General features: G+C 35.8%; 1 protein-coding gene across 9 annotated transcripts in view; it reads left to right on the forward strand.

Moving 5' to 3' along the window:
* Positions 1–27818, forward strand: part of KIDINS220 (kinase D interacting substrate 220) — a 116536-nt gene that overhangs the window by 77227 nt on the left and 11491 nt on the right. For 4 of the 9 annotated variants that reach the window (XM_073217009.1, XM_037026594.2, XM_017641153.3 and 1 more), the window contains 5 exons: positions 11762–11940; positions 12882–13108; positions 15194–15304; positions 16048–16104; positions 26052–26180. In XM_073217009.1, coding sequence (XP_073073110.1) covers positions 11762–11940; positions 12882–13108; positions 15194–15304; positions 16048–16104; positions 26052–26180 — 703 coding nt within the window. Of the gene's footprint in view, positions 1–11761; positions 11941–12881; positions 13109–15193; positions 15305–16047; positions 16105–19540; positions 26181–27818 lie in introns of all 9 variants that reach the window. The other 5 variants (XM_073216989.1, XM_037026599.2, XM_073216995.1 and 2 more) reach the window with 3 other exon arrangements.

The raw sequence follows: 27818 nt of genomic DNA on the forward strand, positions 1-27818 counted from the left end.
GTTATCTGAGACAAAGGGAAGTCTGGATTTAAGAGGAGTTTTTGTAGTGAATACTCTGTTTTGTTTCGGAGTACCGCTAAGTTGCATTTGAAGTTGCAGTGCGGGCTTTGTATTCCTAGAAATCATTGCCTTTAATGGAATGCATCTAACATGTAAATATGTAGTAAATTTATATAATAGCTTCAAAGGGAGATTAATTTTCCTCCCGAATTGGATATACTAAATTTTCTTGTCAGTTGAACATACTGGCAAATTGAATCATCATTGGAGACTCATTAAGCATCATTTCTTTTTGAGTGTAAATGCTTTTTTGTCATAATAATTCAGTGCTTTTTTAACTTATAAAAAAGAAGATTTTTATAGTCATAAAATTTTCCTCCTATTATTTCTAGCCATAGTGTGTCTTTCAGTTTCTGATCATATTTGTTATTCATGCTCAAAAAAAGAAGCAAGAACAGCTGAAACATAGGAACAAGATATTGCCAGCAGCACTGACTTACAGCCCAGAAATGTGAACATGACTGGGAAAAGGGGGAGCTGTGTCATGTGAGGTGCTAGCTGTAGTGGTATCTCTGCCTCTGAGATCAGATCTGGTGCTGTCCAGGTTAAGCCTAACTGAAGCCCAGCTGCAGATACACAAATTGTGTGTCTAATGATAGTCTACTAATTTTGCATATTGAACACATTTTTATCCTTTAAATTACATAGCTACATGTTTCTTCCATTAGCATAAAAAATAGTCTTGGGCCCTAATAATTGGCCAAATAGAATACCCTCAGGAATTTTTTTTTTTTCTTAATGTAAAGTAAGCTCTTCTATTAAGTAAAAGAATAGCATTGTTTAGCTCTGCAAATGATTTCAAGGGCAACTTAGGCAAGTTCTTTTATGGTTTGCATTCTGTAGCCCTAATTAGAACATCCTCAAACATGTAAGTCAGTCACCTTGACTAGTTGAAACCAGAAACAAACAAACAAACCTGAAGGTTTGGCATGATTGCATATTCAGTGTGCTGCATGTGTAAGTGCTTTGTTGTTTCCTAGTGTAGTTATTGAATAGGATGCCTATGAAATAAAACACTATTTTTATAGGCTTTGCAAAGTAAGTATTAATGAAAATACCTGACACTGCACACTGTTGTCTTGAGAATCAGCTCTGACCATTACATGCATATGCTTCTTTGTTTTCCCTTCTAACAAATGTTTTTGCTCCATTGAGTTTTTTTCTGCACTAAACACAGCCTTTTGCATATGGATTTTTAGCTTTTATTACTAAATAATTAATTGGTTATAGTAAGGAAAGTGCCTATTTTTTGACCCTAGGCTAATGTCTTTTCAACATAATATGAAAGGTGCCTCATGGAATTGTTATCAATGTATTGTACTTATAAGAACAACAGAGGTGATGAAAACTTATGGGATGCAGCAAAGGCAGTGCTCACAGGGAAATTTATAGTGGTAAATGCCTACATTAAACTTTACACTTGAGGAACTAGAAAAAGAAGAGCAAATTAAAAAAATTTCAAAGCTAGCAGAAGGAATGAAATAATAAAGATTAGAGCTGAGATAAAGTAAGGGATAGGGTAACAGTAGTGAGAATTGGGGAAACCACAAGTTCTTTCTTTGAAAAGATAAAAAAAATGGACAAACCTTTTGCTAGACTGAAAAAGAAAAAAGAAAACACAAATAACTGATAGCAGAAAGTGGGAATATTACCACCAACCTTACAGAAATAAAAGGATTATAAGAGAATATTCAGTGGATACAGAAAAGGCAGTTGACAAAATCCAGCAATCTTTCATGATAAATATTCTCAGAAAACTAGGAATAGAAGGAGGCTACTCACATGATAAAGGGCATTTATGAAAAACCCACAGCTAACATCATTCTCAATGGTGAAAGACTGCAAGTTTCCCCCCTAAGACAAAAACAAAATAAGGATGCCCCTGACAGTGGATGAATGTGCCTCCTCAAAATTCGTACGTTGAAAACCTGCTTTCCCCAGTGTGATGATATTTGGAGGTAGGACCCTTGGAAGGTAAGTAGGTTTAGATGAGGTCATGCATGAGAGGAGAGTCCTCATGAATGGGATTAATGTCCTTATAAGAAGGATCAGAGAGTTAGCTGTAAACTAGGGAGGGGGCTCTCAGCAGAACCTCAACATCCTGACACCCTAATCTCAGACTTCCAGACTCCAAGAACTGTGAGAAATAAATGTTGGTTAAGTCACCTAGTCTATGGTATCCTGTTAGAGCATCCCAAGTTGACTAAGACAACTACTTTCACAGCTGCTTTTTGACATACTGGTTGTTCTAGCTAGTGCCTGCACTAGAAACAGAAGTAAAAAGCCCCAAATCAGAAAAGAAGTAGTGAAACTATCTCTAATTGTAAGTGACATGATCCTTATGTAGAGGAACCCAAAGAATCCACAAGAAAGCTTCTAGAGCTAATAAACAGATGCAACAGAATTGCAGGGCACACATCAACAAAAAAATCAGTTGTGTTTCTGTATACTTGCAATGAACAGTTGGAAAGGAAATTAAGTAAGCAATTCTATTTACTATATCATCTAAAAAAAAGTTTTAATTTATTAAAAATAAATTTAAGCAGTGAGGTTAAAGACTTATACACTAAAAACTACAGAACATTGCTGAATCAAAGAAGATCTAAGTAAATGGAGAGAGCCTATTTTTATCAAATAGGAAGACTAAATATCAGGATGTCAGTATTACCCAAAGTTAAAGGGATCCCTGTGAAATTCCAGGGCCTTTTTTTTTAAATCCAGAAACAGAAACCTGATCCTGAAATTCATATGGAGTTGCAAGGGACCTGAAATAGTCAAAACAATCTGGAAAATGACGAATAAAGTTGGAGGACTCAACACTTCTTGATTTCAAAGCTTATCACAAAGTTTCAGTAATCAAAACAGTGTGGCACTGGCTTAAGGATAAACATATAGACCAGTGGAATAGAATTGAGAGTCCAGAAGTAAACTCATATGCATGTGTCAAGTCCATTCAATGGGGGAAGGAATAGTCTTGTCAATGAATGGTGCTGGGATAGCTGAATTTCCACATGTGAAAGAAAGAAAGTTTGACCCCTATATCACACCATACACAAAAATGACTCAAAATGGGTCAACCGATTTTTTCCCAAGCACAGGTTTTTTTTCAATATCAGGGTAATTAAACTGAAAATTATTTTAGAGAATAGAGTTCTTTGGGAACAATACTTTTTGTGTAGTTTATATTCATTCTACAAATACTTATTAAGCAAAAATGGTGACAGTATTCTATGCTGGGCAGTGGAAACCCAGTGGTGAACAAAATCAAATTTGTTCCCAGCTTTAATGGAATCTACAGTCTAGAGGTGGAAAGAGATATAAATAATTCCACTTACGAATACTATAAAATTCTGATTGTGATTATGCGGTATGCAAGAAAGCATGTGTGCTGTGAAGGCTTGTAGTGGAGGAGTATGGCCTAGTTTTGGGAAGATGTCCCTGGAGAGTGGACTGAGCCTGGAGACAAAAGATGAGTAGGGATTTACTGGGCTAAGAAAGACGGGGAGCACAGTTAGCTTCTCTGTGTGAAAAGTTTTTGGTTGTCTGTCACAGATAGCAGTGGGTTTAACAAGGTATTTCATTTTATCTTTCATTTTTGACCCTCTGGCTACAAAGCTGAGTGGCTGTTTTCTGTCTGTGTTCCACCTACCTCCCAGAATGTCAGAAGTGCTGTGTGCATAGGTGTTTAGTAAAAGAGCGCTCACTGATACAAAGTATTTGATAGTCTGCTAGAAATTGTATTTGTTTCAAGGTAGTAGAATTCTGAGACAGTTAAGAGTTTTCCAGGTTTAAATTTTTAAAGGAAATTTATTTTTAACCTCTTAAGATTAAATCCTTTAGGACATTAATCAAGCTTTTAGATAAAGGATGGTAAATAATGCCTTCTTCATAAATTATACTTCTAGAGCTGTTTATATTTTGATTTAAAATAGAAATTTTTTCCATGTAATTTAAAACCTCATTTTGAATGGCAGTGATATGATTTATGTAGTTTCTGCCAAGAAATTAATATGGACTTTCTATAAACCACTGTCATTTATAATCAGAATTCTTTTAACTTACATTGGTGTTGGCATTAACAAATACTCCTAGATTGGTAGCATAGAAAGAAATTGCATTTAAACTTACTAGGAGCTCTTTGATGCCTGAGGTTTTATAATGCTTTCTGTGGGCCATTTAACTGCTGGCAACTTGAATTCACATGATTCATAATACTGGAAATTTAAATTCACTCTTAATTGAAAAGTGAAGTTACTTAAATTCTTTAAATACTAACCTTTGGAAAAATATCTGAAAAATAAAAGCACATATAATTTTGGTGGCCCACTGCCAAAAGATTATAATTTACATAAATATCTCTTTCAGTAGAAGATTAATGTATTGAGCTCAAAAGGTTAAAGTAGAGATTTCAATCTGGGAACCAGCCGTAGACTGCTGGCTTGTGAACAGCAGTATTGTTCATCATATTGAGAACACTGTTCACATTCACGTCTAAACAGAGTTGGCACTAAAATTCAGTTAATATGTTTCATGTGACTTGTCAGCTGTGTGTTTTTATCTAAATCTTTCTAGCTTCTCGTTGCATTTTACATTAAACTCTTGAAATGGATGAAGTACCTTTGAAACTATTGAAGCTCTGAAATTTTGGTCACTTCCGCAAATGGTTCTGTGCAATTGTTCTCCAAGTTTCCATTTCACTTTAAATATATTGAATAATAAATTTGAGTGCCATTTAAATTTATTAAGAAGTAATTCCTGTTCAGAGGGCTATTCTATTTTGTGTATGCACACCTGAGTCTATACAAGGGGCTTCCTGAAATTCATTTTAGGAATGAACTTGAGACAAAACCGTTATCCTTCTTTTCTCACTAACACCTGTTTTTTTCTTGTTTTCTGATTTTGTTCCCTGTATTTTCCCCTTAGATGGATTTTAATATTTGGCGACTAGCCAGGTATTGGGTTTAAGCAGTAAAAGTAATAGAAAATAAAACCTTTTTTTGTAAAGGGAAAAACTGAGTTAACTTTTCTCTAGTTTATGTAATTGATGTAAAAATTTGCTGTTTTATTTCTTTCTTTGCAAAGGCAAGAACCATGGTATTCTATTATAAGCATGGGTTTTAGAGCCATTCATGTGACTTAGGCAAGCTGTTTAATTGTCTGAGGCCCACTGTATAAAATAACTCCTTTCATCTTCACTGAGTGGTATCAATAACATGTGACATACCTGGTATATATGTTACTTTCTTTCCTCTATTTCCCAGCCTAAGTCCTGCATTTATTTAGCCAAAGGCATGTAATTGTGACCACACACTTGTTACCTAAGTAATTTTGTAATTATACCAATTGTCTTTGTTCTTGTTTTTATTAAGGTGGTATTAATATACACTCTTATGAAGGTTTCACATGAAAAACAATGTGGTTACTACATATACCCATATTCTCGAGGTCTCCCCACCGTATACCCCATTGCAGTCATTGTCCATCAGTATAGTAAGATGCCACAGAGTCACTACTTGTCTTCTCTCTGCTACACAGTCTTCTCCATGATCCCCCCCACACCATGTGTACTAATCATAATTCCCCTTAATCCCTCTCCCTCTCTCTCCCACCCTTACCCTTTGGTAACCACTAGTCCCTTGGAGTTTGTGAGTCTGCTGCTGTTTTTGTTCCTTCAGTTTTGCTTCATTGTTATACTCCACAAATGAGGGAAATCATTTGGTACTTGTCTTTCTCTGCCTGGCTTATTTCACTGAGCATAATATCCTCCAGCTCCATCCATGTTGTTGCAAATGATAGGATTTGTTTCTTATGGCTGAATAGTATTCCATTGTGTATATGTACCACATCTTCTTTATCCATTCATCTACTGATGGACACTTAGGTTGCTTCCATATCTTGGCTATTGTAAATAGTGCTGCAATAAACATAGGGGTGCATCTGTCTTTTTGAATCTGAGAACTTGTATTCTTTGGGTAAACTCCTAGAAGTGGAATTCCCGGTTCAAATGGTATTTCTGTTTTTAGTTTTTTGAGGAACCTCCATATTGCTTTCCATAAAGGTTGAACTAGTTTACATGCCCACCAGCAGTGTAGGAGGGTTCTCCTTTCTCCACATCCTCGCCAGCATTTGTTGTTCTTAGTCTTTTCTATGCTGGCCATCCTAACTGGTGTGAGGTGATAGTTCACTGTGGTTTTAATTTGCATTTCCCTGATAATTAGTGATGTAGAGCATGTTTTGTGCCTGTTGGCCATGTGAATTTCTTCTTTGGAGAATTGTCTGTTCATACCCTCCGCCCATTTTTTAATCCGTTTTTTTGCTTTTTGGTTGTTGAGGTGTGTGAGTTCTTTATATATATTGGAAGTTAACTCCTTGTCAGGTATGTAGTTTATAAATATACTCTCCCATACTGTAGGATGCCTTTTTGTTTTGCTGATGGTGTCCTTTGCTGTACAGAAACTTTTTAGCTTGATGTAGTCCCATTTCTTCATTTTTGCTTTTGCTTCCCTTGCCAAGGAAATGCATTCAGGAAAAAGTTGGTTGTGTTTATATTCAGGAGAATTTTGCCTATGTTGTCTTCTAAGAATTTTATGGCTTCATTACTTTTATTCAGGTCTTTGATCCATTTCAAATTTACTTTTTGTGTATGGGGTTAAACAATAATCCAGTTTCATTCTCTTGCATGTACCTGTCCAGTTTTGCCAGCACCAGTTGTTGAAGGGGCTGTCATTTCCCCATTGTATGTTCATGGCTCCTTTATCATATAGTAATTGACCATACCATATATGCTTGGGTTTATACCTGGGCTCTCTAGTCTGTTCCATTGGTCTATGGGTCTGTTCTTGTGCCAGTACCAAATTGTCTTGATTACTGTGGCTTTGTAGTAGAGCTTGAAGTCGGGGAGCATACTTCCTCTGCTTTATTTTTTCTTCTCAGGATTGCTTTGGCTATTTGAGGTCTTTTGTGGTTCTATGTGAATTTTAGCACCATTTGCTCTAGTTCATTGAAGAATGCTGTTGATATTTTGATAGGAATCTCATTGAATCTGTAGATTGCTTTAGGCAGGATCACCATTTTGACAATATTAATTCTTCCTATCCATGAGCACAGGATGTGTTTCCATTTATTGGTATCTTATTTAATTTCTCTCATGGATGTCTTGTAGTTTTCAGAGTAGAAATCTTTCACTTCCTTGGTTAGGTTTATTCCTAGGTATTTTTTTCTCTTTGATGCAGCTGTGAATGGAATTGTTTTCCTGATTTCCCTCTCTGCTAGTTCATCATTAGTGTATAGGAATGCTACAAATTTCCGTGTATTAATTTTGTATCCTGCAACTTTGCTGAATTCAGATATTAGATCTGGTAGTTTTGGAGTGGATTCTGTAGAGTTTTTTATGTACAAAATCATGTCATCTGCAAACAGGGACAGTTTGACTTCTTCCTTGCCAATGTGGATGCCTTTTATTTCTTTGTGTTATCTGATTGCTGTGGCTAGGACCTCCAGTACTATGTTGAATAAAAGTGGGGAGAGTGGGCATCCTTGTCTTGTTCCCAATCTTAAAGGAAAAGCTTTCAGCGTCTCGCTGTTAAGTATGATGTTGGCTGTGGGTTTGTCATATATGGCCTCTATTATGTTGAGGTATTTGCCGTTTATACCCATTTTCCAGAGAGTTTTCATTATGAATGAATGTTGAATTTTGTTGAATGCTTTTTCAGCATCTATGGAGATGATATGTGGTTTCTGTCCTTTTTGTTGATGTGGTGGATGATGTTAATGTATTTTTTAATATTGTACCATCCTTGCATCCCTGGAATAAATCCTACTTGATCATAATGGATGATCTTTTTGATGTAGTTTTTAATTCGGTTGCTAATACTTTGTTGAGTATTTTTGCATCTATATTCATCAGAAATGTTGGTCTGTAGTTTTCCTTTTCTGTAGTGTCTTTGCCTGGTTTTGGTATTAGGGTGATGCTGGCCTTGTAGAATGAGTTTGGAAGTATTCCCTCCTCTTCTACTTTTTGGAAAAGTTTAAGGAGGATGGGTATTATGTCTTCACTAAATGTTTGATTAAAGTCAGTGGTGGATTATCTAGTCCAGGGATTTTGTCTTAGGTCATTTTTTGATTGCCAGTTCAATTTCATTGCTGGTAATTGGTCTGTTCAGATTTTCTGTTTCTTTCTGGGTCAGCCTTAGAAGGTTGTATTTCTCTAGAAAGTTGTCCATTTCTTATAGGTTATCCAGTTTGCTAGCATATAAATTTTCATAGTATTGTCTAATAATTCTTTGTATTTCTGTGGTGTCTGTAGTGTTTTTTCTTTCTCATTTCTGATTCTATTTATTTGTGTAGATTCTCTTTTTTTCTTGATATGTCTAGCTAGGGGTTTATCTTATTTGTTTATTTTCTCAAAGAACCAGCTCCTGCTTTCATTGATTCTATTGTTTGATTCTTCTAGATTTTATTTGTTTCTGCTCTAATCTTTATTATGTCCCTCCTTCTGCTGACTTTGGGCCATATTTGTTCTTTTTCTAGTTTCGTTATTTGTAAGTTTGACTGTTCAAATGGGATTGTTCTTCTTCCCTGAGGTAGGCCTGTATTGCAGTATACTTCCCTCTTAGCGAGGCCTTCACTGCGTCCCAGAGATTTTGCAGTGTTGAATTATTGTTGTCATTTGTCTCCATATATTGCTTGATCTCTGCTTTTATTTGGTCACTGATCCATTGGTTATTGAGTAGCATGTTGTTAAGCCTTCATGTGTTTGTGGGATTTTTTGCTTTCTTTGCGTAATATATTTCTAGTTTCATACCTTTGTGGTCTGAGAAGCTAGTTGGTACAATTTCAATCTTTTTAAATTCACTGAGGCTCTTTTTGTGGCCTAGTATATAATCTATTCTTGAAAATGTTCCATGTGCACTTGAGAAGAATGTGTATCCTGCTGCTTTTAGGTGGAGTGTTCTGTAAATGTCTGTTAGGTCCATCTGTTCTAATGTGTTCTTCAGTGCCTCTGTCTCCTTCCTTATTTTCTGTCTGGTTGATCAGTCCTTTGGGGTGAGTGGTGTGTTCAAATCTCCTAGAATGAATGCATTGCATTCTATTTCCCCTTTTAATTCTGTTAGTATTTGTTTCACATATGTAGGTTCTCCTGTTTTGGGTGCATAGGTATTTATAATGGTTATATCTTCTTGCTGGATTGACCCCTTAATCATTATGTAATGTTCTTCTTTGCCTCTTGTCACTTTGTTTTGAAGTCTATTTTGTCTGAAACAAGTACTGCAACTCCTGCTTTTTTCTCCCTATTGCATGAAATATCTTTTTCTATCTTTTCACTTTTAGTCTATGTATGTCTTTGGGTTTAAAGTGAGTCTCTTGTAGGCAGCATATAGATGGGTCTTGTTTTTTTATCCATTCAGTGACTCTGTGTCTTTTGATTGGTGCATTCGGAGCATTTACATTTATGGTGATTATTGATAGGTATGTACTTACTGCCATTTCAGGCTTTAGATTCTTGGTTAAACTTCCTTACTATCTAACAGTCTAACTTAGCTTACTTAGTATGCCATTACAAACACAGTCTAAAGGGTTTTTTTTCCTCCTTTTTGTTCCTCCTCCATTCTTTATATATTAGGTATCATATTCTGTACTCTTCGTCTATCCCTTGACTGACTTTGGGAATAGTTGATTTGATTTTGCATCTGCTTAGTAATTAATTGTTCTACTTTCTTTACTGTGGTTTTATTTCTCCTGGTGACAGGTATTTAGCCTTAGGAACATCCATCTGTAGCAGTCCCTCCAAAATACACTGTAGAGACAGTTTGTGGGAGTTAAATTCTCTCAGTTTTTGCTTATCTGGAAATTGTTTTATCTCTCCTTCAAATTTCAAATGATAATCTTGCCGGGTAGAATATCCTTGGTTTGAGGCCCTTCTGCTTCATTGTATTAAGTATACCATGCCACTCCCATCTGGCCTGTAAGGTTTCTGTTGGAAGTCTTATGATAGCCTGATGGGTTTTCCTTTGTATGTGATCTTTTTTTCTCTCTCTGGCTCCTTTTAATGTTTAGTCTGTCCTTATCCTTGATCTTTGCCATGTAATTATTATATGTCTTAGTGCTATCTTCCTTGGATCCCTGTCTTGGGAGATCTGTGCACTTACATGGCCTGAGAGACTATTTCCTTCCCCAGATTGGGGAAGTTTTCAGCACTTACCTCCTCAAAGACATTTTCTATCCCTTTTTCTCTCTCTCCTTCTTCTGGTACCCCTATAATGCGAATATTGTTCCATTTGGATTGGTCACACAGTTCTCTCAATGTTCTTTCATTCCTAGAGATCCTTTTCTCTCTCTGTGCCTCAGCTTCTTTTTATTCCTGTTCTCCAATTTCTGTTCCATTTATCGTCTCCTCCTCTATATCTAATCTGCTTTTAAATCCCTCCATTGTATGTTTCATTTTAGATACTGTATTCCATAATGATTAAATCTCTGTCTGAAATTCTTCCCTGAGTTCTTGAATATTTTTTTGTACCTCCATGAGCATGTTTATGATTTTTATTTTAAAATCTCTTTCATGAAGATTGATGAGTTCAGTTTCACTTGATCCTTTTTCTGGCTTTGTGGGATTTGGTTTGAACCTGGTTCCTTTGACGGTTCATATTTGTATGTGGCTTAGTTTTCAGAAGCTCTACTCTCTGGTGCTGCTCAGCCCCTGGAGTGATGTTGGGGGTCACTGGGGAGTGGCGCTGGTGCCTGGAGGGAGGAAAGAGCTGTTTCTTGCTTCCCGGCTGCTCTGCCCGTCTTCACTGCCAGAACCAATGGGCCGAGCACACAGGTATAAGCCTGTATGCTTTTTGTTTGCAGCTGCCAAAGGCAGGGTTTCCCTCTGTCTGGCCTGATGCCAGGGCAGGGGCTTGCCAGTTTGTGAGCTGTTGCAGGCTGGCTGGGAGGAAGGCGCCACAGGGTGCATATCATGGTGGGGGGCCTTGGAGCTGCGTAGCTAGCCAGAGCGGTGAAGCCCCTGAAGCTCCTGTCCTTTCTCCTGAGCAGTAAGCTCTGTGCAATCCTTGTCCCTTTAGCAGCCCTCTCACTGTTAGGAAGTCTCTCAGACTGCCCACCTTTCTTTTGTCCCAGAGCAGCCAGGTGTGGATCCCTCTTTTCCACAGCAGCTGGAATCTCAGTCTCTCTAGGTATTCTGCCTGTCTTAGCTTTCCAACCCCGCTGATCTCCAGAGCACATGCAATGTAGGTTTGTGCTCCCAGAGCAGATCTCCTGGGCTGGTGTTCAGCAGTCCTTGACCTCCACCCCCTCCCAACTCCGTTTCTCTTCCTCCCACTGGTGAGCTGGGTTTGGGGAAGGGCTTGGGTCCTGCCGGATCACGGCTTTGATACGTTACCCTGTTCTGTGAGGTCTCTTCTTTTCTCCAGGTGTATGCAGTCTGGCACAACCTTATTTTCTGTTACTCTTTCAGGATTAGTTGTATTAATTATATTTTCGTATTATATGTGGTTTTGGGAGGAGGCCTCTGTCTCACCTGTCACACCACCATTTTTAATCTCCCAAAACCTGTTCTTTTTTCTTTCATGCAAAATTTCTTTTTAGATTAAATCAAGGTTGTAATTTATTTATTTTTACAAATCATTTTTTAAGTTTTAAGCAGAATTCTCCTTTCTGTTAGTGACATTAATGACCTTTTTCATTTGTTTCATGTTTGTAGAATATCAAAAAATATTCCAACAACTAAAGATGTTGAGCCGCTGCTTGAAATAGATGGAGATATAAGAAATTTTGAGGTGTTTTTGTCTTCAAAGACCCCAGTTCTCGTGGCTCGAGATGTAAAAACCTTTTTGCCGTGCACTGTAAACCTAGACCCCAAACTACGGGAAATCATCGCAGGTGGGTATTAGTGTAAGTTTAATTTTTTTCTTCTCTGAAGTCCTCAGAAAATTTCCTATTTCTAACTTACTATGTAAGTTTTTCTTGGCACCATGAAGAACCAAGAAATATTGAACTTTGGAATCAGATTCCTTTTAACATGTAGTCACCACTTTAAGATGTCAGTCCATTGTAGTTTTTCTGTCACCAATCTTTTTTCTTAATAGGGGGTGATCTCTGTCCAGGTGGGTAAGAAAAACTTTATATTTTCAAAAATTTTAAATGTTATCTTAAATTTGTGAGCTGGAACTTGAAGATGGTGACATTAAGGTTGTTCTTGTGGCAGCAGCACTGTATACATGTCCATGCACAAACATGACTTATTGAAACACACCATCTTTTGTATGATATTGACACTGCTGACCCACTTTTGAGTTTTCCAGGTATTATGAAAGGACAGCCTTAAACTGCTCCTATATTCTTTTCTTAGATACCTGTTGTAAGGCTTATGTCAAAGGTACAGTTTGTAGCTATGGAATTGTTATTCACAGGTGGGTGAGTTATATAGTTTGCACACTGACAGTTTGGCTAATATTGCATTTGTTAATACTAGAAAAGTGTGAGTTATTAATAGTAACACTTTCTGAATCATAAGAATTGTTAGAATAGCACAAATACCTTAAAAAGTCAAGAGAAAAATTTATAGTTCTGGTAACTGAAAAGAAGAATCCAGATGTTGGTGACTTTCCAAGTGGTAATAAAAGCTTTTATGCAAAGTAGTTGGGCTTTTCTCACTAGAAGGTTTATAGACTAAGATTTCTGTCCACTTTTAAGCCAGTTGGAATCCCTGACAGGAGTGCTAAAATAATGTTTCTATTGGGAACTAAAGAGGGATGTGGTAATTGGACTAAGTACTGAAGTCATGTTTTTTTTGCCGTCTGAGATACCATTTAATCTTCTAGATGTTCGTGCTGCAAGAGACCAGATTAATATTGGAGGACTTGCATATCCCCCACTACCTTTACATGAAGTGCCCCCTAGACCACCCTCAGGCTACCCTCAGCCTCCCTCCGTCTGCTCTTCTTCCACCTCCTTCAATGGTCCGTTTGGAGCTGGGGTTGTGTCCCCTCAGCCTCATAGCAGCTATTACAGCGGTTTGACAGGACCCCAGCATCCATTCTATAACAGGGTAAGGAAGGGCTAAGAATCTTAATTTTAAGAATTGTTTGTTGGGGAGAATCAGAAGTTTTCTGCTTATGGGTTCTATTATTATTTTGAAACTATAGTTTTAAAATAGGAAAAATGTTAAGTTTGAATTTAAAATATGTAAGTTTTTAAGAACTAAAAGAATTTTGAATATTAATGGGTTCCTGATCTCAGTTGAGTCTGAATATTAGAGATAGTTTTTGCTTTTATTTACTTTCTTGATAGGAAACTGAACTCTACAGAGGCAGCACTGACTACTCTGTGCTTCAGAGGAATCAGTTTCTCTGTTACAAACAAGTGTCCCACTTGTTATATCTTGTATAATAGTTTATATTATCATTAAAAACAATGATAAATTTCTTCACTAGCTCAGTAAACTTATATTAATACATGTTATACTTTTAAATATGAGAGAATAATGGAAAATGTGTTCCTAGGATTCAGATGTTATTGCCAAGTAATATAGTACCATAGCCCACTTCTAGAGTTTTATTTCAAGTTATCTTCAGTCATGTATAATTGTTTACTTAATATAAATATGGTAATTTTCTACTGAAAAGATGAAAGTGCAATTAATGATCAGTGGTATACAGACCCTGTCAAGCTTATTAGGCCCAAGCTGTCTTCATTGTAATGATCTTAGTATTTCCTATGGGAAAATGGAGTATGAGCCCTAGTATTATGCTTTCTGAAATTGTGCTCAAAGATTCATTATCATTTCTTGTTTTTGTTGTGTTCCTCTTTAGTCTGATTTAAGAAAATACAGGGGTTAGTAGTCATAAGAGCCAACTGAATGCCTAAATTTCATAAGAGCCAGGAAGAAAGAGAAGTTTAGAATTAATGTGACAAGGAAGGAATTCCAGAATTTAAATTAAATTTTCAGTTTTTAGAAAAAGTTGGCCATGTAAATAATAAGGCACACCATTAAGAGAGGTCCTAAGAATGGTAATCCATTCCTTTACTCATACAAGGAGAAGGTGGAACAATGGCATTTTATGATGTATTCCATCCTTATAAAATCTAACTGTGTGGTGTCAGTGTGAAATGCAGGGTTTTATTTACCAATCTGGATATCTGCTGTAATTTTACATATGATTGGTCATTTGATCATTAGATGACAGGTGAAGTTTTGAGACCAAGAAGTTTATTTTTTTAAATTACCATACCGTCTAGACTGAGACCTGGTGTTTGCTATTTTACATGAATAACAATAATGTGATGCTTTAATAGCATTTCATTATTTTTAAGACATTTAAAGTTTTCTCATGTTTTTAGGTCTAATTACTTTTTGCTGTAGTTATTTGATATTTTTAGTCTGAAATAAAAAATAAAAGAATTTTCTTAAAATGGCAGAAGTAAAAAAGGCAGGAGAAGATGTTACTTCAGTGAAATAAAGCTTAGTGAGTTTTAATCTTATTGTTTAGCCCATATAATCTTGTATCTCCTGTTTATATGAAGCTGGTTACAAGTGAATGTCATAGTTATAAATCTCATCTAAACAATGGATTCCCCATTAAAAAAATACCCTTGCTTATTTTGGAGATAGAGTAAACTCTAGGGTATAGGATATAAGGTAAACTGTAGGAACTCAGAGTAACAATATTCCTGGAATCCATGCTAGGGTAGTCTCACAAAAGACCTTTTTTTGGTCTTCCTTAAGACTAATTTTTTTTGGTAAAGAATGGTATTCTCTGAAGATTCCATTCTGCTTTTTAAAAAGAGATGGTGACTTAATATTTGTAGATTTGTTTTTTTTTTTTTGTTAAAACACTGACATATGGTAAGCCTATAAAATTGTTAAATGTAAAGAGAAACTCTTGTCAGATTGTAAGGTGCAAGACTAGTTGCTTTAAAAAAAAGCTTTATTAAATCAACAATGTAAAAATTTAAATAATATGCTTTAAGTTTGGGTCTGGTATAGAATATAAATGAGGCATTTTTTCTTTTGTTTTGTCTACATTAAAGACTTGGAGTTGTAGTTTACTGGTTAGTTTCATTTGTAAGTCTCATTATGCTTTGATTTCTGTAATTGTTTATCCCCTTGTTTTGTTACGTGTTTTTTCCATAGCCATTCTTTGCCCCCTACCTTTACACGCCAAGGTACTGCCCTGGCGGTTCCCATCTCATCTCACGCCCATCAGTAAAAACGAATTTGCCCAGAGATCAGAGCAATGGCCTAGTAAGTATATAAAAGGGTAACTACAGTATTAATCTAATAAGAAAAGTAGATAGCTTTAGAAGTTTGGTTATTTCCTTTCTGTAGTAAAAGAGCGCAACTTACTTTATAAATAGTTTTAAGAAACATAAGCTATTACTAATATGAAGTGTATTTTGTTTTCATTGCTGGTAAATATCAGTAAGAGGAAAATGACTAGAAGCCACAGTTAATAAATATTATTTACAACCAGAGTTTCTGGCTTATAGAGTGTTTGTTACCAAAACATTTAAAATAAAACCTTTATGTCTGTTAATTTCTAATAGCTTTTAAAAAACATACATATATGGTATATATATATATACTATATATATATGTTTCCCTGGTGGTATAAAAATTAGAGGATATATTGAAAGAACATTTCAGTCTAATGACAGAAATTAAATAGACTAAGGGAATTATTCAAATGTACTATTGAATCTAATGCAAAACAAAATTCATTTGTGCCTAAAATACTAGGTGTTCTATATAATCAACTTAGTTTAACAATTTAAAAAAGAAATTCCCAGTTAATATATTTTTATAAATTAGGATGCATAAGCTATAGAGCTTAACTATTCCTTACATTTTAAAATATTGTCACCAAAGGAAGACGAATTGCATCCAGGTTTCAGCGTCCTGGATTATCACGTTAGCATTGCGGTCATTCATCCTCCTAGGTCGCCTCACCCCTCACCTTTCACCCACATCTTGTTTTGTGTTGTTAGGAGGTTATCAGAGAGGATGCGGCCGAGGGGCTTTCTTCACCCACAGACTCCTCAAGGGTAATGGAGTATCTTGTGGTGTGGAGTGCGAGCATCTCATCGCTTCTGTAGCAGTAGCGACTGCCGTAATAGTGTTGACAGCAGTTCACTAACTCTGCATCTGGTGTGATGGGCATCTAGTGTAGAGTAGCTGACTACTAATAATTATAGTTCATGGATTAATGACACAGCTAATATTAACTTTTTTGTTAATTTCCTCCTGCTTTTCCCCTTTTCCAATGACAAGGGATGAGGATTTTTAATTGTCCAATTAGGAAGGGGTTTTCCCATACGCCATGAGGAGCAATCTGGTGGTGGTATTTGTTCCTTAGTATTGAGCTCTATTTTCATCTTTAACTGTTTTTTCTGAAGACTGCAATTGTAGTATACAACTACATGTGCATATACGTGTACACATGGAGAGTATTTTTGAAAATATCCAGATTCCCCTTAAGATTGCAGAAAGACATTATGAGCTAGATGGTGTAGACCAAAACAGATCTTTAGTGAATCATTCTCAATCTAGGTATCCACAGTTTATCAGACAATGTGAATGCAGTACTACTTTTTTTATCTGTGTGTTTATTAAAATATAATTTCCAAGTAAATACAGAGGTTGCTCAGCAAGTCAAGGGAATTATTTAAACCTTTTTTCCCCTAGCACCATAAGGTGGGTTTCTTTTAAAAACAAAATAAAACAAACTTTTATAGGAAATCACTTTGTATATTGATTATTCAAGACTTTATACTTAGTAAGAACTATGTTTAATGTGATTAGCCTTAAAATCTTTCTTTACTCAGTCAATGTGGAACTTAGAGACTCAGTTTGTGTTTTAACTTATATTGATTTATTTACAGAATGTTAATGCCCATGTAAACATGATCTAATCTAAAGCTATGCTAAAATGTGGTATAGCAGTTAGAATTAATGTGAATATTACATCCTGAGTTTATCCATAATTTTTAACTTAAAACGTGTGTTTGGGTAAGCATTGTTTTTTTTGACTCTAATTTTCTTTGAGTTAATGTCATTAAGAGAAGGAGGGGTTGATGATTCTTTTTAAGTCGTTAATATTTCAGCTGAAGTGTTTGAGTGACTTCAGTTATCCAGGAATGATAGACACAGTAAACCATAATAATCCTGCTTGGGTGTTGAGGGAATCTTTAATCCATGGATCATTGCCACTAGGTGCAAGAATGACTTTTAGTTTAGTCAGATAGCCTTTAATACTTATATTCATGCATGCAGTGCAATTCTCTGAGCTAAAAGTCCTCAGCATACCTTTGATGAAAATCAGATACTGTGAAGAATTTGATTATCTTAATGACACAGACATGCTGAAATAGTAGCTATTCTAATACTTAAGAATGTGGGCTAACACTTGTAATTAAAAGATGTTATTGTTTCTTTCAGGTGCCAATGAAGGAACATTAGGCAAATTTTAAAATGAGTTTTTGGGGAAGGGGAAATAATGCAATCCTTGAGATGTGTTTAGAAGTCTAATAATGAAGAGTAAATGTACTCTGCATATATTAGTGCCTTTGTTTAGAAAATAACCATACTATTTGCTGATCTTTTAATATTACGGATAGTTTTGTGATTTGCTTAGTGACTAATAGTTGCTTACCAAGCTTTCTTTGCTTTTAAGAAATTAACAATGATAACAGCATGCAAAGTTTGTTCTGTAGAACATTAGAAAAAGTAGGCACTTAGTTTAAAGCCATATTAAAAGCAGTGGTGGAAATGTGGAGAAATGTCTGTGCCAGGGAACATTATTTGGGATCTTTATAGCTGAACCAGCATAGGAGTAGTTAATATAAAAATTATTTAGCTGTTCATGGCTTATGTGGCTTTCCAGTCCTATAGTAGGAAACCCTATATTTCTGGGATAACAGAACTGCAGATTGAGTCCCATCTCTGCTCATTCAGTTCCACCCTATATGCAACACTTGATGACAAAGTTGCTTATAAGATAAGTCAGGAACTACACAAACCTTTTTGGACAAATTTTCATCTTGCCATTCAGACATAAAATAATTAGTTAAAAAAAAACACACACACACACCCCAAAAAAATCAGTCCATAAAGAGTTAACCAACTCTACTGGTTTCAGTGTAGCGGTGGTCCCATCTTTTTCTACTACAAGAAATTTCTGACAAACCTTTATAAAGTAGATCCTTAAGAAAATAATTGGGTTTTCTCACATTAAGGAACACTATAATGATTGTAGTTTGTGAGGGCCAACCAGGGACTTACCAGGTACATTTAGAAATGTCCATGTGTTTCCAAAGGTGAAAATGTATAACATAGGGCTATATGCTAATGTTCCCCCATAATTTTATAATAGAGAAATATATGCCAAATCTTGTAAAACTGAAAAAAAAAAGTAATGTTACACTCAAAATAGGCTCCCCAGAATACTAGAGTTAGAAAGGACTGGTGTTTTTCAAACCTCTAAGCAGAGGGCCCTCTTTAGAAATGAAATCAGAATCAGAATTCCAGTTCCTAAAACTGGTAAAAGTATAACTCTGGCCCCACCTTGGACTCGCTTTCCCCCTTCAGGCTTCTAAGGGGGTGCTAATGCCAGTGGTCTAGCTCAGCTCCACCGTACGGTGGGTCTGGGAGCTGTCCCTGAGGCTCACAGGAGGAGTGCTGGGTGTGGACCGAGATCTGCGTGGCCTGTGCCACAGCCTGTCCCCAGTCCCACGCTGCTGCCTTTGTTCCCGTCAATACTAAGCATGATTAGGTATTTGGTCTTTCAGGTTAAATAGACCCTGGTGGTGAGCTTTTTGCCTTGGACAGTTACTCAACTTGGCAGACACTCAACTTCCTCATCTGGAAAAAGCAGACCTACCTCATAGTTTGATGAAGGATTGCTCCCCTTGGCATAGTTTAAGTACTTAATTAATAATGACTACTTTTACTACTCCAAAGGCCAAATTCCATGGAGTTTTAAGGACTCAGACCCTAGAACTCCTTCGCATTAAACAGCTTTGTCTCAGCAGTGGGAGTAGTATACGGATACACCACCGTGGACTTAGATTAACTCAGCCTTTCATCTGTTGATGCTTCTGTGGCCCAAAGGGTATTAGTCTGTATTCGTAGAATTTAGAAGAATTTCCTGGTTACTTGCTCCAAACACTTTAAAATTTTGAAGTTTTCCAGAGAAGGTTTACTTGGTGCCTTTGCCTTCATTCAGTCCATCCCCACTGGGAAGTAGTGGTGTTCTGGGTGCTCCATGACCAGGGAGGGAAGGACCCATCCCGGGGGGACTGTCCCCAGCCAGGGCTCCACAGAGGCGTTTTGTTAGGATATTTCAAAGAGTTGCTTTTCTGAGTATTATAGTCTCTTTTTATTTAAAGCGTTCTGCTCATGGAGCTAACTGTGTTTCACTGAAAAGGAAGGACAGGTGTCGCATTTCTTCCCCCTCTTATCCTTGAATTATTTATCGTCCAGTACTACACGTGCCTGTGTGATCGTCCACTGTTTATCATCAAGTCTATAGGAGCCTGTTCAATCAATTTGGTTCGACACATTGATTATCTACCTGGCACTCTTCGACTGGGATACAGCCGGGAACAAAACTGACGAAAACCTGCTCTCATAGAGCTTATGGATTTGAAGGCTGCCTAGGGAATTATCAGTACCACTAAGTCATTCTTTCTTGTCTGTCTTGGCCACAGCCTTTACTTGATAACCTGTAGACACCTTTATTTAGCTCACCTTTATACCTCATTGAAAATAATTAACACAAGCTTTAATTATAAAGGACTTCAGAATTGTAAAAGTAGTGTTAATGATGGTATCCTGATTTCCAGTGTGCTGTTACCTTTACTTTTAGAGATTGATGAAAACGACTGAATTAATAAAGGTGTTAAAAATGAAGGTCTTGGTTTTCATTGAACTGGGTCCAATTGGTAGAGTGACTAAGTAAGATGTAAAAAAAAGATGGGGGTTCAACTGCAGATATTTTATTTCCACCACTGATTTAGAACTTAGAACCAGTGTGCAAACAAATACATATCCAAATCAATCTCTCTCTCACTGTTCAGGAGCAGACTTGGACGAGAAAGTTAAAGGTGCTGTGGGTCAGGAGAGGGCATGTTTTAGGTTCTGTTTAGATTGCAGGTACTCACTGTCATCTCTCAGTGAGTTCTCTCAGGTTCATTCACACTTTCTAAAGAATTTTGGAAGTGCTTTTTTATTATTCTGTTTCAATTTAGAAAAGAGTTGGCTTGTTTTTCTTTTAATAATACAGTGAAGAAGTGTATTCACTTCCAGCCTGAAAGTCTTTGTGCCAGACTTCAACTCAAGAAAACTTTTTTCCCTAAACAATGAATAAACCACCATGAAGTTGAGATATTGTCACAGAAAAGTACTGCAGTAGTGGCATCAAAATCCTAGAGTACAATTCAGAGTTAAAGAAGGACAAAATCATACTCATTGCAGTTGCTTAGTCTTGTGTGTTCTTTGAAAGATGCCCTCAAATGTAGAGTTAAGCCTCGTCTTTCAGCTTTGGCCTAGTGATTAGTTTCTCATATATTTTGAAGAATAAGTTACATTTTCCAACTAAAATTTCTTTTGTGTTTTGGGTATCTTGTAGTAAATTGTAATTTCATTAGCACTCTTTTTGATAATTTTTCAAGTCTCCATAGATATAATAGTAACTTTCTAAAAAATCTACTTATAATAAGGTTGATGTGTAAACTTAGAAAACAGGTTCCCATGAAGTACCATAGACATTAAATATTTTAAAAGAAAAATATTTAACTTTAGGGTAGCAAAGCTCTACCCTTCATTATACTGGCAACATTGTAAATGAACTTTGAACCACTTTTGTTGGTCATCTCCAGATTATCGTAACTATTTTAAGAATATTTACCTCCAGCCTAACAGATACAGGAAAGTAACTAATAGCAATGATCAGTTTTTAAAAACCAGTATCACTAAAATAGTTACGTTAATCATAATGTGCAGATATTTTTTGCCATTACATTATAATTTCTTGAACTGTAAAGCATGTACAGCCTTTCTTCTCAAATGGTATTTTAGTGCATCTGTTATGTGCCCAATGCTGAATGAAACACCTAATTTTGAAAAGTATATTTCTAAACATTAACTATAGTATGGGGAGGTAATACTTAATTTTATGGAGTGATCATGTGAATTCCCAAGTATTTAGACCTTATTATGAAACTGGTTAACTTTGGTTATTTTTTAGTCAAAATATTTAAAAATTAATTTAAGCTTGTTTGTAGTAGTAACACCAAGTTCTCATAGCAAATTTTATTTACCTGGTTTACTTTGTTAAATGTATGATCCATGATTTATTTTCTTTAATAGAAAGAACATAAATTTTGAGAGTAAAATTTTGAATCACCAAAGACATGTTAATGAAATTAAACTCGTAAGTGTGTGCATTCCTTGTATTGTGTTGGTCTGTTCAGAGTCATGGGGAAGAAGGAGGAATGAGAACAGTGCTGTTGTGTCAGTTCCGCGTGTGTGTTTCATGTTGTACTTTAAGCTTCTGTCCTTCACTCTTTTTTTGTTCCTTCCTTAAAGCCGTGTGACTCTGGCTTTAACAGAGACAGGTACAGAAACTTCCAGTGAAATCTTACTAGACTGTTAGAAGCAATTATTGGCAACTTCATGCTGGGCTGTTGATAAAACTGCTCATTTCAGTGCGTTGTGTTTATTTTAACAGCTGCTTTCAAGCCTTTGCATGGCACTCATTTCTGGCTCATCAATTCTAAGCTTATTTAATAAATTTACGAAACGTGTTAATGTTTCAGAGTGTAGTTTTAATCTACTTACAGCATAAAATGATATAGTTATATCAAGGTAATTTCACTGTTAGTTTTACTTTTACCTAGATAAATTGTATTTTTTTTGCGTTTTCTGAAGTTTATATTTAACAGTTTAAACAAACTAACATCTGCATTCAGTTTTCCATATTAGAAAAATTTTTAAATAAATTGTGATATATGCTGAGATTATCTGTTCTTGATTTACAAACAGGTAAATTTTAAGTAAGAACATGTGATGAACTTTATTACCATTCTGTGTATTGTCAAAGTAATGCAATTAGTTTTCTATTGGTAATTTCCCTGTTGAATTATTGAATGTGCTTTTTCCTTATCACTTTTGTATTCTTTCTCATTACACTTATGAGATTTTCAGCCAAAAATCATTATTTTGGTTACCAAGATTCATTTGGTTTCAAAATAATTTTATTATATGTGATTATTTTAGAAAGGACCTAGAAGGTAATTACACTCATTTAGTCAAGGAGCACATTGTAACATATTTTAATTTATTGAATATTTGTCCCTTATCTTGATAAAGCCCAATTTACAAATATTAAAGAGTTGGACTATAGCTTTGATGTACTTCTAGGGATCTCATGTCTATGTGTATGTCTTTTTTTTCTTATAAAGCTTCTAAGGGTTGTTCAGATATAATGTATATTTTCTACATAATTCCCAGTGAGGGAGAAACCATGTTTTAAAATAATTGATAAAAAGTAAATTTTAAAGGGTCATGAAAGTAAAATTATGTGGAGTTTTCTATTTCACAGTAAAGGTGAGTATCTTTATTAACATGTCTCTATTGCAGATTTCTCACATTCTCTCTGAAAAAAAGATACTCTAACATTTTACTTATCTCAACTAGGCTGTCAGAGTTAATCTGTTCCTTGTCTACTATATTTGCCCTTTTAATTTTTTCTCTTTTCTTTTTTTATTGAAGTATCATTGATATATGATCTTACATTGGTTTCAGATATACAACACAGTGGTTCAACAGTTACCCATGTCATTAAATCCCCACCCCCTCTAGTACAGTTACTATCCGTCAACATAGAAGGATGTTACAGAATCATTGACTATATTCTCCATGCTGTACTGCTATCCCCATGACCGACTTATATTATGATTAAGTGTACTTACCCTTTTTAGAACAACCAGAAATAGAGTTCTTTTGTCATTTAAAAAAAAACCTTTTTACTTTAAATTAATTTTAGACTTAAAAGGTACAAAAATAGTATTCAATTAATGTTAATATCTTTTATAAGTATATTTTTCAAGAGCAGAAACTGAAATTGGTATAATACTATTAACTAAACTACAGACTTGATTTGAATTTCACCAGTTTTTCCACTAATGTCATTTTTCTGGCCCACTTGTGTTTTGTTATTTCTCTTCAGAGTCCTTTGATCCGTCACAGTTCCTCAGTCTTTGTGTTTTTCTAACTGAACACCGGTCATGTATTTTGTGGACTGTAAACCCTCCGTCTGGGTGTGTCTGCCGCTTCCTTGTGATGAGCAGGGTGGCAGTCGCAGACTTGATGCTGTGCTTTCGCCGCGCGTCATGTGCGAGCGCCCGGATGGTCCAGTCTCACTCAGCACTGGCATTTCTAACCTATCACTTAGTGATTGTGGCATCTGGCAGGTTTCAACACTGTGAAGTTTTATTTTCCCTTTGTAATGAATAAGTATTTGGGGGGAGATATTTTGAAACTCTGAAAATATCCTATTTTCTGCTTTTACTTTGCCTATTAACCTCAGTGTCCATTGATGCATCCTGTGTATACAACCACTGTTATGGTGGTGTTTTCCTGATGGAAATTTTCTATTTCCCTCTTGTACATTTATTGATTGGAATTCTAGAAGGAAAAGCTGTTCCTTCCTCATTCATTTACTTACTCAGTTATTTATTATATCAGTATGGACTTATGAATATTTATTTTCTCCAGTGAGTTAAATCAGTATGATCAATATTTTGGTGTTCAAACTCTTCATTTGTGATTGTTGAACCAAGAAAATGTGAACTGGAGTAAATGTATTTAGAGAGAAGAGATGGGTTGAGGCATAAAAACGTTTAAGAGTATTAAAGATCATTTAAGAGATAAATATTATTCAGCAACAAAAAAAGAATGAAGTACTGATATCAGCTATAACATGGATGCGCCTTGGAAACATACTAAGTAAAAGAAGCTAGTCACAAGAGGTCGGTCACATACTGTGTGGTTTCATATATGTGAAATATCAGAACAGGCAACTCTATAGAGACAGTAGGTAGATGAGTGGTTGCCAGCGCCTGGGAGTGGGTGTTACAAGGGGATAGATAATGACTGTTAATGGGTACAGGGATTTATTTGTAGGGATAGGAAAATATCCTAAACTTGATGGTGATGGTTTCACAAGTATGTAAATACACTAAAACATCATTGATTTGTACACTTTAAATGGAAGAATTGTATAGTATGTGAATTATATCTCAAACTATTTAAAGAGAAATAAAAAACAAATATAGTTATTAAAACTCATAGAAAGCATTTGGAATTTCTGTAGTAGATAATGGGTAATTAATACTTTGAGGATTGATGATAATGATCCAGGCAGAAAATAGATGTATAGATTCACGAAACTAAACAGTGGAAACACTGGTGTTTTGCTCTTAGTATTTTTGAAGCAGTTGAACTTTGGACCATATGATTTTTGGTCCAGATAATTTTCACTGAATTCAATGAATGTAGATGCAATATGTGAGAAGCTGAAACAGATAGAAGGGCTGGACCAGAGTATGCTGCCTCAGTATTGTGCGACCATCAGAAAGGTGATGTGTGTGTCCCTGTCATGTTTCAAATATATCTTTAATTAAAAACAAACTATGAATACATGTCTCTGATGCAGCATATTTCAAGTCATTAATTTCCTAACTTTTACAGGCATGTCTTATATTTGTAAACTTGCTCCTTCCCCAACTGTCTGTTCAATATTCTCTTATTCCTTAACTATATTTATATATAATATATATATGCTGAGTATATACTCTGTGTGTATATAGTTATTTACAAACTCTATTGTAATAGAGTATTATGCATTCATGTTACAAATAATGTTTAACAACTGACTAACCAGCAGTTTTGGCTGTGTGATAGTCTACTTTGGTCCTGAAATGCTAAAAGAGGCAGTAGAAATATAAATTTATACATCCTTGAGGATAGGATATATTTTATTGATCATTTTAAGATTAGGTTGAACAGTAAAACAGGACAGATCATTTGGAGTATTGTCTTCTTTATTATGGTTATAGTTTCTACAAACTCTTCAAAAATAGACAGTTGGAGCAAGAAAAATATGAAGTTGTAATTCCTGTAAGATAGGGTTCTGGTCCAAATCTACCACTAACTAGCTATTAATTCTGTGATTTTGAAGTCAGAACTTAGCCTCTCTAGATCACTCTGTCCACATGTGTAATTGGGGAGACTCATATATAACTGACTACAGACAAATGCCTCTGTAGTATGTCAACACACTCAGAAATGTTTCTCTTCTAGGTAAATTAGAATTGTTTATTTTGACTTTTCAATGAGACCAAATTTTAATGGGTTGTATATACTTTAAATAATAGTGTGGTTTAATATTTACATGATTATTGTAGAGATTCTTAAGGAGACGATTTAGATCCCTTAGGCATAAAATATAATCAAGATCTGAGAACTTCAGCTGTTGTGGACCATTAAGCAAGTCTATAGAAACACTTAAAGCTATTTGGTATAGGTACTTTATTTCAGACTTCTCTTTTGTATCTTTATAATAAAGGTGTCATTAACTTTCCCTCTTTGTTCCTTTGCCTTTTAAAAAAAACCCTGTCCTTCCTGTTATTAGAGGCTGTACCCTCTCGTCTTGAGGTTATGCTGTAAACATTGGGGAAGTAGGCTTGGTATCTTAGAAAAGTGGTTTGGGTCAGGCTGTATCTGCTATAATGAAAGCTGCTTGTGAAGGTTTAACAGAGCTAAATCTATTCATTTCCCCCATATATGCACACATCCATTGTTTTTCCTTAAGTTTGGAAGTTTGTTAGGACATTTCATAGTGTTATATCACGAATGTTTCTCTGTCATGTGACTGCATGTGTCTGGCATTAAATGCTATTCATAATGTGTTTTTCCACGACTTGCCTAGGGATCAGGCCCAGCCTCAGGAACAGTATCACTGAATTCAATGAATGTGGATGCAATATGTGAGAAGCTGAAACAAGTAGAAGGGCTGGACCAGAGTATGCTGCCTCAGTATTGTGCGACCATCAGAAAGGTGACGAGTGTGTCCCTGTTGCTGGGACAGGGCTAGGGGGTGGGTGGATGGCGGGGGCACTTCAGAGGAGCTTATCCAACATGGGGTCTCTGGTGAATGGGAAAGCTCTAAATGGAAACATGGTTCTTTTTTGTATCCTAAAATTGCCCTATTATCCCTTAATTTATAAATGAATAGAAGAAAATGAAGTATTACAATATTTAAAATGACTTAATATAAGTAAAAAAAATGCTTTGATGAGAAATACAAAGCTCCAGGGGATTTCACATTTAGATAAACTTAACTCCAGTCTGCCCCATAGGACATTCAAAGGCCTTTTCTTTTTTTTTTTTTTTTTTTTTTTTTTGAGAGGGCATCTCTCATATTTATTGATCAAATGGTTGTTAACAACAATAAAATTCAGTATAGGGGGGTCAACGCTCATTGTACAATCATTAATCCATCTCAAGCCTAATTCTCGTCAGTCTCCAATCTTCTGAAGCATAACGAACAAGTTCTTACATGGTGAACGAATTCTTACATAGTGAATAAATTCTTACATGGTGAACAGTACAAGGGCATTCATCACTGAAACTTTCGGTTTTGATCATGCAATATGACCTATAAACAATCAGGTCAAATATGAATATTCGTTTGATTTTTGTACTTGATTTATATGTAGATCCCACATTTCTCCTATTATTATTATTATTTTTATTTTTAATAAAATGCTGAAGTGGTAGGTAGATGCAAGATAAAGGTAGAAAACATAGTTTAGTGCTGTAAGAAGGCAAATGTAGATGATCAGATGATCAGGTGTGTGCCTATGGACTAAGTATTAATCCAGGCTAGACAAGGGCAGCAAGACATCCACGGATGCAGAAGATTTCTCTCAAAGCAGGGGGGGTGAGGTTCTGAGCCTCACCTCTGTTGATCCCCAAATTCTCACCTGATGGCCCCCCTGCGACTGTGCCTGTCTTAGGTTGTTCCTCCCTTGAGGAATCTTACCCGTCTCTGGCTAACCAGTCATCTTCCGGGGCCATACAGGGAAATGTAAAGTTGGTAAGTGAGAGAGAAGCCATATTGTTTGCAAAGGTTAGCTTTTTACTTCTTTGCAGATTTATGCCCTGTGGCTTCTATGCCCAGCACTTGTCTCGAGGTATCTTTACCCCTGGAGGAATTATGATACTCGGTAAATTCGATATGAGGCACGAATTCCATTTAAGGGTTGTAATTAGGAAGGAAGAAGAAAAGCTATAGAGGTAGCATATGAAGGAAACTTGGGAGGATTGATTATTTCTTTGACATATCTTCTTGTATAGTACCTTAAGTATGTATAGGTTTTAAACTACTAACTAATTTGCACACACATATTAACATAATAGGAATACGGTGACATAAACAAAGCAAATCTATAATTACCATCCATCTCCAGTGAGGCCAAGAAAACCATTTAGGCACCCTAGGCATTTGTGAAAATTTATCTATGATATGATGGATATTGTCCAACTGTACTTGAACCATCAGACAAATTAAAGCAGCCCATTTCTGGGAACTGTTCACATCCCATATGTTCTTTTAACCATAGATAGTCTATAGTCATGAGCAAAGGCCTTTTCTTTTATGTTACATTTTCTTTAATTGTAGCATTTATTTGTG

This window comes from Manis javanica, chromosome 1, assembly GCF_040802235.1.
Source record: "Manis javanica isolate MJ-LG chromosome 1, MJ_LKY, whole genome shotgun sequence".
NCBI lineage: Eukaryota > Metazoa > Chordata > Mammalia > Pholidota > Manidae > Manis > Manis javanica.